The 11,715-nt window shown below is 42.1% G+C and overlaps 1 protein-coding gene across 7 annotated transcripts in view; it reads right to left on the bottom strand.

Annotated features, from left to right (window-relative positions):
- Window positions 1–2,783: 2,783 nt before the first annotated feature.
- COL16A1 (collagen type XVI alpha 1 chain) overlaps window positions 2,784–11,715 on the bottom strand; it is a 226,071-nt gene continuing 217,139 nt past the window's right edge. For all 7 annotated transcript variants that reach the window (XM_044286553.1, XM_044286551.1, XM_044286554.1 and 4 more), the window contains one exon: window positions 2,784–5,294. In XM_044286553.1, the coding sequence (XP_044142488.1) occupies window positions 5,098–5,294 (197 nt within the window). In that variant the 3' untranslated portion in view covers window positions 2,784–5,097. The remainder of the gene's footprint in view (window positions 5,295–11,715) is intronic.

The raw sequence follows: 11,715 nt of genomic DNA, 5'->3' as shown, positions 1-11,715 counted from the left end.
TTTTTTTTTTTGTTCACATAGCTATATGAGTGCAAGTTGTACTTTCTAATGGCACGATTTAATATTGCATATGACGTAGTGGGGAGCTGGAAATAAATTCCAAATAAAGTGGAATTGGAAAAAAATACAATTCTGCCACATTTATATAGTTTATGGTAAAATTGCCCTGTTACCTTCATTCTCCAGGTCAGTATGATTACAACTGGCCCCAATGCATTCTGAATGGATAAGGATCCGCTCCGAATGCATCAGTTTGGCTCCGTTCAGCCTCCATTCCGCTCTGGATGCGGACACCAAAACGCTGCTTGCAGCGGAGTGAAACGGATTTGTCCTGACTTACAATGTAAGTCAATGGGGGCGGATCCGTTTTTACTGACACAATATGGTGCAATTGAAAACGGATCCGTCCCCCATTGACTTTCAATGTAAGTCAGGACGGATCCGTTTTGACTTAGACTTTTTTTTGACAGAATAATGCAAATGGATCTGTTCTGAACAGATACAAGCGTTTGCATTATAGGTGCGGATCTCTCTGTGCAGATACCAGACGGATCCGCACCTAACGCAGGTGTGAAAGTAGCCTAAACCGCGGTTGTATACTTTTTCTTGCGATTTAATACTGAAAATAATGAGAACCTTGGAAAAAAAAATATATCTTTTCATCACCATATTCTGACCCCTATAACTTTTTGTAGTTATGTGTATGGAGCTGCATGAGGGCAATTTTTTTGTGTGACCTTTTGATCACTTTTTATTAAATTTTTTCCTTTTTTTAAGTCACCCTAATTGACTATAATTAGCAATCGATAGATTGCCAATGTTTTTCTGTGATGGGTATATATCCATCACAGAACACACCATTCACTATATACCAATACAGAGCTGCCACCTGCTGGCCTGTATTGGAATATACCAGCGATGGGTGTCGGGGCCTAGTTGAGGCTCCGAGTCACCACAGGACTACTGCAGTTTCGCCGATCGGAGAACGCTGTTATTTGACCACGTCATCTGAGGAGTTAAATGTATGCAATCAGCCTTATAGATGATTGTATATATCTGCCCCAGGCCTCTGCTGCTTGAGACAGCAGAAACCCGGCGTCTATGGCACCCACTGCATGCTTGATGGGCACCATCTTTAAAGTGCTGGCTTCTGCTGTAGAGGGTTAAAACGACTGTCCCTACCCAATATTAAAAATAAAATGAAATGACAGGCTTGTTTCATATTTGCAGTAGGAGTTCCGACAGCTCTCTTGATCCTAAAATAAAATGTTCAAAACATCCTCGATTTATGCACACATAAATAGTATTTATACACGCAGGAATACATATACTTATATACTTGCAATTTCAATGTTTTAAAGTGTATCTTTTGTGTATGGCTGTCTCTAGTGTTAATCTGATCACCACTTAAAGGCATTCTGTCAGCTAGTTTGAGCCTATAGAGCTGAGGACATGTGCTGCCAGCGCATGCCAGCTAGCACATGCGCAGTTCGTTCCCTGAGGCTGATGCCAGCACAGGAAAGGACCACCATGCCGGCACTCACATTCGGCATACTCGCGCATGCGCGAGATTGCAGCGCTTCAACTCTGAAGTCGGGGGAGCAAGGAGGAGATTCGGAGGATGCGGGCGGTGCCGGGCTCCTGAAACGTTTGTAACAGCCCCTTGGGCTCCTTACTAGCTTCATTTGCAGGTGTTCAAATACTTATGTTCAGCAGTACAAGACAAATAAATTCTTTAAAAATCATACAATGTGATTTCCTGTTTTTTATTTTATTTTATTCTGTCTCTCAGAGTGGGAATGCACCTACAATGTGAATTTCAGACCCCTCCATGATTTCTAAGAACTTGCAAAATCACAGGGCGTTCAAATACTTCTGTTCCTCATTGTATATAAAAATCTTTTTTTTGATAGAATAAAAGCACTCAGAGTTTTGGGAAATGTATATTGTGGACATGCTATTGGCGATTTAGCAGCACATGTCCTCGGCTCTATAGGCTGAAACTAGCTGCCAGAATCCCTGTCATTTAGTATTATGCTACTGTCATCATACATATTTGTACTTGCTTCAATGAACAGTAATTTAGTTATGCTGACCATATAGCCATGTGCAGAGGAGTGAACCTTCTGTTCTGGCTCTATCCACTGTATAGTTTCTGGCGCAGGCAGCTGCCCCGAACAGCTGATCCTAAGGGTGCCGATTGTAGGTCACCCAAAGATCTAATATTGATGACCTATTCTGGGGATAGGTCATCAAGATCTAAGCACTGGAAAACCCTTTTAAGGCATAAATCAGTTACCTGTTCTGATTTGCATCCACAAAAATGGGCATGTGTGTGCCATTTGTGCCTGTTTATTTTCCTACACCCATACGCTTGAATGAATTAGTCTCAAATTGAAAATGAACTACTTTATGTCATTCAGTGCAAGTGTCCTACAAACAGCACACAGAATCTCATCTTCCTGGACTACTGTGAGTGTGATTATATGAGAGGGAAGGGGATATTGGTCTTAAATGCAGTTACACCTGAATTTTAAGGTACTGAGTAGGGTTACAAAGATATATGACTAATCAGGGACATGTCAATTGCTGAGGCCAGTCCATGTGGAAGTTGACAAGAGACAACTGGAAGACCACTTAAGAGAGCCAGGGAGCAAGAATGAAGCAGTTGAGCAGGAATTTTTCCACAGGTACAGCTGACTTCGGCGTATTTTGCTTTTATAGCTGGGAAACCCCTTTAAGCAAAAACCAAAAACCTGTCATAAACCACAATGGAGGCCAAGTTTGAGAATAGTATAAATTATATTTGTCTTTTGTAATAGAACAAGTATCTACATAACAGTTCTCTGCACAACAACGCATCTGTAGAACATTGGTATACAGCTGATACACAAATACCTCTTTAATGGGTGCTATTACACATGTGGATTGAGCTACCACTAATTGCCGTTCCACAAATGAACTTGAAACACAGGTGAAGGTTAGGTTCAACAATTAGTGGTCCAAGTCCCATATGTAATAGCACCCTTACAATGAATTATATTATGAGTGGGTTGTCACTATTATAGACCTTTTAGGGAACTGGTAACCACCCATCCTGTATAGCATGAAGAAGAGTAACATCAAGGAGGACATCAAGGCTAAGAATCCATATTTCCAAAGGAAGAACCCTTTTTTTCAAAAGGATGAAAGAATGACAATTTACCAGCTTATATCAAATATATTTTTACATGATTCATACAGGTTTTAGCTAATAGAAGCCAAAGTTCCAAAAACGATGAATCATTTCTGTTGTATTAGAACAATTATTAAAAGAATTTACAATACCAAAGTGGTTTAAATTTGACTCTCATTGGTCACAACTTTCACCATCGGCACATCCTGCAAAATCGGAGGGATACTCAGGCAATCTAAGCCAGAAGAGGCCAAAATTTGTCAGTTTTAGATTGTGAAGCCTGAGTTAGGAAGTCTACCAGAGAACCTTGGGTAGGCATCAGTGGAACATAGAGGACACTTCTGTAAGTTGTTTGCATGTTCTTTTTTCAGCTGCCCCAGGGCCTCCATAATAGTTTTAGCAGCTACAAGTAATTACTCATTGCACTTGATCCTCAGCTAAATCTACTTCATAAATGAGGATGCTGTTCTTCCCGTATGTTTTGTATTAAACTGTATATTAGCCAGTAGGGCATGTGTGAACAACAGCAAGTAATAACGTATTCAAACCTTATAATTGGCCTAACATTGTGCATTAATGATTAGTATTTCAGGTTTTTCTGTTTGGGTGAAGGTAGCCATATACATTAGATCAATGTTGGTGGAACCCATCAATTTTGAGACCGGCTGACCATCTAACATGTATGGTGGTGTCTCAACTTTCCTCCGACGGCAAATGTGTCAGGGATGTTGAACTTCAACATGCCTGATCCTTTGATTTTGATCTCGAGAAATAAGCCACCACCACCAGTGTCTAGCAGCAGCTAATGTCCCTCTCCCAGTTGAGAAAACAGGCTTGACTAAAATGTGCATGTGAGGATTGGAAGGAATAACTGTCTGCCTACATCTAAAATGTAAGGTCATCTTTACTCTGATCTAATGTGGTGTTGCCAAACTCCTGATTGTTCCTAACAGCAGATATCATCCGTGTATTGGGGAGGTTTAGGTTGGCAAATATATGGGCAGTTTAAGTATTACTTTTCCATGCCTTGTAGTCTCCTTGATGCATTAATATATTTTCTGTAAAAGTAATTTTAGAATTGGGGAAGTTTCATTTGAATTTGTAAGACTCTCCCATCTATTGACGTTCTAATTACATTGAAGATAAAACTACATTTGGAAGGGGCTCTAAGATTACAAGACAGTGGGAATGGTGCTGTCCAGTCAAAGTAAATTACAGGATCTCTGGGACTGCACAATTCTAAGGTTTCTTAATCTTTAAAATCAAATGGTCAAGGATAGAGATCATTTAAATTTGGCACTAAAATGAACTCACAGTTTTGGGTGGATTTCCCTATAGGATTTATTAAGTGATCACCATAGTTTCATATTTTGTCTACCTGTGTCAAAAACGGAGACATTAGAATAGTTCACATAGACAAAGTAGCTAGCAGAACATGAAAGATATAACTGCTTGCACAAAGAACAGTTACGGTTCTTCCTTATCTTTAACATACGCATACACAGCAGTATGTACAACAGAGTAGCAAAACATGGTGGCACAGATGGAGGAAGAATACACCAGTTGTAAAGCACCTGGATAGTCATTGTTTAGGAAATGAGGTGTATTTTCCTTTTAGGAGTCATACAGTCTGATGAAGTGCTTTAAGACCACACAAGCAGTACATGAAACAACAAAAGTAAAAAGAGAGAAGAAAGGGATGCAAAGCCTACTAACTGATATAAAAATAAGAAAAAACCTAGACAAGGTGCATGAACATATTTTCTCCTTTTTTTCTAGAAAATTCAATGTCTTGATACTGAACAATATATAGAAATAAATGTATCAAGAAATGTGCTGATGGTCACTTTGGTATGGAATGAACGCAGCTGCTTCAACATAATCTATTAGACAGTTGTTGATGGTCTGAGGATAATGGCATCTTATCGTCCTGGCCCCTTCATGCTCTTTGGTTGGTATTCTTGCACTGACATCATGCTGTAACAGTCTTGTGGATTGCATCTCCCATCTTTCCCTGTGTTACCTTTTGGCCCTTGTGGTCCTGGGATGCCAGGAATTCCTTGTTGTCCCATTGATCCTGGTGGGCCCAACTTTCCGTAACCGGGTTGACCCTGTGGTCCTAAATTCATGAGAAGAAGATCATAAAAAGTTACAAACTGAAATATGAACAATTACAATAAGTACAATTTAGAAATTACTTTTGGTTCCAATAGCATAGTGTATTATTAGAAATCCGTTTTCTATCAGTTTGCATTTGTGCTTTAAAAAATATATATAATGATCCAGTTTGGAAATTTTTACCAGGAAACAAGGCAAATAAACTGTGCGAGGACAGTCATGTTTCATAATTTTTTAAAGGATGCTATTGTATGTAATCAATTTAACTGATCTTTCTATTGCATTCAATTGATTTTTTTCCAGGAGTCTTCTGAAGACCCTAGGCCTACCACGACATGGCAGCTATGACAATCTCCTCTGGCAGGGTGTAATAAAATGCCGTGAATAGTACAAAAAGTCAAACTATTGCAGGTTCAAGTCCCCGAAAGGGACTACTAAAAAATAAAAAATATCAACTCCCCCATTTTCTAAAATAAAATAATAACATACAGATGTAGCAGGGGTAACACACACACACTTAACTCAAATTTCTTAACTCATCGCATTAACTTGAAACAAAAGCCATTGAAAATCAATTGCTTAACACATTTAGTTGCATTTAGTTTAGATAACACGTCTCATAAAGCATGTGTGTTAACCCTGCTACATCTGTAATTGGTTTACCATGCCAGAGAATGTCTGAACTATTAAAATATCACATTTAAAATGCATGTGAATGCCGTAAGAAAAAAACCCAATGCCAATATTGCTGTTTTTGCGCATTTTCCCATAGTGTGGAGACACAGCCACCATCGCTGGATTGCAGGGCGGTCATAACCCCTGGATACAAGCAGTGTAAAATTCGATGAAAAATGAATAAATCCAGAAAAGGAGGCAATATGGACAATCACAATACATTAGTAAGTGCCTTGTATTAACTTCCTCTACATGATAAATGCCATTTGCTGAAGTGAAACAACCCCTCAAAGGAGATAACTGTATTTCTAAATATATTCAGGAAATCCTCTGGCATTAACTCCTACTAATAATATTCAGTAAGTTTGCCATTAGCACATATAGACATCACTGCTCAATCTATTAGTTGGAGCAGAGATACATTATATTTATTACATTTTTGGGAGGTTGTATTATTTATGTTCTTATTGCTTTAGTTTTGTTTTTAAAATGTTTTATGTGACTATGCAAGTAGCTTAAAATAGCTTGAAAAATGGTCAGTAAGGGCTCTTTCACACTTGCGTTGTCCGGATCCGTCGTGTACTCCACTTGCCGGAATTACACGCCGGATCCGGAAAAATGCAAGTGAACTGAAACATTTGAAGATGGATCCGTCTTCAAAATGCGCTCAATGTTACTATGGCAGCCAGGACGCTATTAAAGTCCTGGTTGCCATAGTAGTAGGTGGGGAGCGGTATACTTACCGTCCTTGCGGCTCCACGGGGCGCTCCAGAATGACGTCAGAGCGCCCCATGCGCATGGATGACGTGCCATGCGATCACGTCATCCATGCGCGTGGGGCGCCCTGATGTCACTCTGAAGCACCCTGGGAGCCGCACAGATGGTAAGTATGCTGCTCCCCACCTCCCCACTAACACTTTACCATGGCTGCCAGGACTTAGCGTCCCGCAGCCATGGTAACCATTCAGAAAAAGCTAAACGTCGGATCCGGCAATGCGCCAAAAACGACGTTTAGCTTAAGGCCGGATCCGGATCAATGCCTTTCAATGGGCACTTAATTCCGGAATCCGGCCTTTCGCCAAGTGTTCAGGATTTTTGGCCGGAGCAAAAAGCGCAGCGTGCTGCGGTATTTTTTCCGGCCAAAAAACGTTCCCGGTCCTGAACTGAAGACATCCTGATGCATCCTGAACGGATTTCTCTCCATTCAGAATGCATTAGGATAAAACTGATCAGGATTCTTCCGGCATAGAGCCCCAACGACGGAACTCTATGCCGGAAGAAAAGAACGCAAGTGTGAAAGAGCCCTAAAACAGCCACAAGCTGATATGTTCTCTACAGCTGATTTGCCAGCTTTGCTGTGTCTGAGCACTGGATGAGCAGGCATCATTGCATAGCTAGAGGGCGGGTGAATACTATACTGCAGAAAGCTGAATAGGGTTGTCTCATTTCAGCAAGTAATGTATTGTGATTGTCCATTTTACTCTCTTTGCTGGCTGGATTCATTTTTCCATCACAATATACACTGCTGGTTTCCATGGTTATGACCACCCTGCAATCCATCAGCGGTCGTAGTGCTTGCACACTATAGGAGATTGATATATAGCAGATATATGGCAGATTCATATATAGTTTTATGGAAAAAGATTCAGCAAAATGTGTAATCTACACCTTTTCTGTCTCTGTCCCATTCAGTAACTGATAGCTGACCGATCTTTGTATGCACACTAATACAGGGAAGTCACTGAGCAGGACCGCCCACTGGACTGCTAAGCTCATAGAGAGATCTGGGCTTTAAATGAATAAATTACAAGTTATACTGTTTCCCCCCCCCCACAAATATGTATACCTATATGCTAAGCTCCTCCTGTTCTATAACATGATGCAAGCAGATTGCACTGTATTTTTATTGGGACAGGTATAAGGTTTAAGATAAGCCTGATCAATGCATACACCTAGACTTACCACTTCTGTGAATACCACACTTTATACTTGAACAATGAGCATATGCAGCGTACCACTCAGGACACGTGGAAACGGCAAAATTGCTGTGAAACGGCATTATCATATTGCATGTCATTTTGTATTACAACACCTGTTGTATCCCTGTTCATAGGCTGGTCTGGTGTAATTTATACATCCCACCACTAGATGGGGATAGCACTTAGGTCATATAAATACTTAGGTCAGGCCTAGTGAGACAGTTTTAGTGGGAGTGGAGCAGATTAGTTCAGGTAGAGAAAAGTGAGGAGATGAGAGGAGCAGAGCAGTTTGTTAAACTGAGGCTACACACCACAGATTAGTGGGAGAAGCCAGCTGCAGAAATGAGGTAGAGCGTTTTCCTCCTGTGACCTTCTTAGATCCTAGATCCAATAAGCAGAGGATAGAGTTTTCGTCCCTAGAAGAAGCTAACCAAGCTAAAGAGAGACATCGGTGATAACAGCCATTACTTAAGGCTTAATGGGCACCTTTGCACATGGTGGAGGACAATCTAGCTACAGGCAGCCCCACCATACATTGAAGAATACAGATTAGCTACCTGTTTAAGGGCTTGGAAGATACAGAAACAAAAGGACTAAGCATACCAAATAAGCATTATAGGCAACCTCATCAAATTATTCTGGTTTACAAGGAACCTGAAGCAGAGTCACCTACCAGAAGCACTGATACAGAACCTTCAAGCTAAGCTAAACCCAGCCAAACCTATTAACAGTGGATCAACAGAATTCCTCTAAATTGCAAAAGACTGTATTCTGTCCGGATGTATATGCCGCAACTAAAACTAACATCAGTAAAAGTTGTGAGTTGTTTCCTACCACTGTCTACTTCATTCTTACCACTGGTTGTACCACCATTAACCACCTCCGGACCGCCTAACGCACGGATGCGTCCGGAAGGTGGTTGATCTACTCCTCCTGGACGCATCCGTGCGTCATCTCGCGATAGCCGAGATTTCCTGTGAACGGGCGCACACAGGCGCGCGCGCTCACAGGAATGGAGGGTAAGCGAGTGGATCTCCAGCCTGCCAGCGGCGATCGCTTGCTGGCAGGCTGGAGATGTGATTTTTTTAACCCCTAACAGGTATATTAGACGCTGTTTTGATAACGGCGTCTAATATACCTGCTACCTGGTCCTCTGGTGGTCCCTTTTGTTTGGATCGACCACCAGAGGACACAGGCAGCTCTGTAAAGTACCACAAAACTACACTACACTACACTACACCCCCCTGTCACTTATTAACCCTTTATGAACCACTGATCACCCCTGATCACCCCATATAGACTCCCTGATCACCCCCCTGTCATTGATCACCCCCCTGTAAGGCTCCATTCAGAGGTCCGTATGATTTTTACGGATCCACGGATACATGGATCGGATCCGCAAAACACATGCGGACCTCTGAATGGAGCCTTACAGGGAGGTGAACAATGACAAGGGGGTGATCACGCATATAGACTTCCTGATCACTTCCCTGTCATTGATCACCCCCCTGTCATTGATCACCCCCCTGTAAGGCTCCGTTCGGACGTCCGTATGATTTTTACGGATCCACTGATACATGGATCGGATCCGCAAAACACATGCGGACCTCTGAATGGAGCCTTACAGGGGGGTGATCAATGACAGAGGGGTGATCACCCATATAGACTCCCTGATCACCTCTGTCATTGATCACCCCCTGTAAAGCTCCATTCAGACGTCCGTATGATTTTTACGGATCCACTGATACATGGATTGGATCCAAAAACACATGCGGACGTCTGAATGGAGCCTTACAGGGGGGTGATCAATGACAAGGGGGTGATCATGCATATAGACTTCCTGATCACTTCCCTGTCATTGATCACCACCCTGTCATTGATCACCCCCCTGTAAGGCTCCATTCAGACGTCCGTATGATTTTTACGGATCCACTGATACATGGATCGGATCCGCAAAACACATGCGGACCTCTGAATGGAGCCTTACAGGGGGGTGATCAATGACAGAGGGGTGATCACCCATATAGACTCCCTGATCACCTCCGTCATTGATCACCCCCCTGTAAGGCTCCATTCAGACGTCCGTATGATTTTACGGATCCACTGATACATGGATCGGATCCGCAAAACACATGCGGACGTCTGAATGGAGCCTTACAGGGGGTGATCAATGACAAGGGGGTGATCATGCATATAGACTTCCTGATCACTTCCCTGTCATTGATCACCACCCTGTCATTGATCACCCCCCTGTAAGGCTCCATTCAGACGTCCGTATGATTTTTACGGATCCACTGATACATGGATCGGATCCGCAAAACACATGCGGACCTCTGAATGGAGCCTTACAGGGGGGTGATCAATGGCAGAGGGGTGATCACCCATATAGACTCCCTGATCACCTCCGTCATTGATCACCCCCCTGTAAGGCTCTATTCAGACGTCCGTATGATTTTTACGGATCCACTGATACATGGATCGGATCCGCAAAACACATATAGACTCCCTGATCACCCCCCTGTCATTGATCACCCCCTGTAAGGCTCCATTCAGACATTTTTTTGGGCCCAAATTAGCGGAAATTTTTGTTTGTTTTTGTTTTTGTTTTTTCTTACAAAGTCTCATATTCCACTAACTTGTGTCAAAAAATAAAATCTCACATGAACTCACCATACCCCTCACGGAATCCAAATGCGTAAAATTTTTTAGACATTTATATTCCAGACTTCTTCTCACGCTTTAGGGCCCTAAAATGCCAAGGCAGTGTAAATACCCCACATGTGACCCCATTTCGGAAAGAAGACACCCCAAGGTATTCCGTGAGGGCTATATTGAGTCCATGAAAGATTGAAATTTTTGTCCCAAGTTAGCGGAAAGGGAGACTTTGTGAGAAAAAACAAAAAAAATCAATTTCCGCTAACTTGTGCCAAGAAAAAAAAAAATTTGAGGAACTCGCCATGCCCCTCACGGAATACCTTGGGGTGTCTTCTTTCCAAAATGGGGTCACATGTGGGGTATTTATACTGCCCTGGCTTTTTAGGGGCCCTAAAGCGTGAGAAGAAGTCTGGGATCCAAATGTCTAAAAATGCCCTCCTAAAAGGAATTTGGGCACCTTTGCGCATCTAGGCTGCAAAAAAGTGTCACACATCTGGTATCACTGTACTCAGGAGAAGTTGGGGAATGTGTTTTGGGGTGTCATTTTACATATACCCATGCTGGGTGAGAGAAATATCTTGGCAAAAGACAACTTTTCCAATTTTTTTATACAAAGTTGGAATTTGACCAAGATATTTATCTCACCCAGCATGGGTATATGTAAAATGACACCCCAAAACACATTCCCCAACTCCTCCTGAGTACGGCGATACCAGATGTGTGACACTTTATTGCAGCCTAGGTGGGCAAAGGGGCCCACATTCCAAAGAGCACCTTTCGGATTTCACAGGTCATTTTTTACACATTTTGATTGCAAAGTACTTCTCACACATATGGGCCCCTAAATTGCCAGGGCAGTATAACTACGCCACAAGTGACACCATTTTGGAAAGAAGACACCCCAAGGTATTCCGTGAGGGGCATGGCGAGTTCCTAGAATTTTTTATTTTTTGTCGCAAGTTAGTGGAATATGAGACTTTGTAAGGAAAAAATAAAAATGATCATTTTCCGCTAACTTGTGACAAAAAAATAAAAAATTCTAGGAACTCGCCATGCCCCTCACGGAATACCTTGGGGTGTCTTCTTTCCAAAATGGGGTCACTTGTGGGGTAG

The sequence above is a fragment of the Bufo gargarizans genome, chromosome 3, assembly GCF_014858855.1.
Source record: "Bufo gargarizans isolate SCDJY-AF-19 chromosome 3, ASM1485885v1, whole genome shotgun sequence".
NCBI classification, from domain to species: domain Eukaryota; kingdom Metazoa; phylum Chordata; class Amphibia; order Anura; family Bufonidae; genus Bufo; species Bufo gargarizans.
Note: the sequence above shows the minus strand (reverse complement) of the source record. Positions and strands in the feature narration are given on the sequence as shown.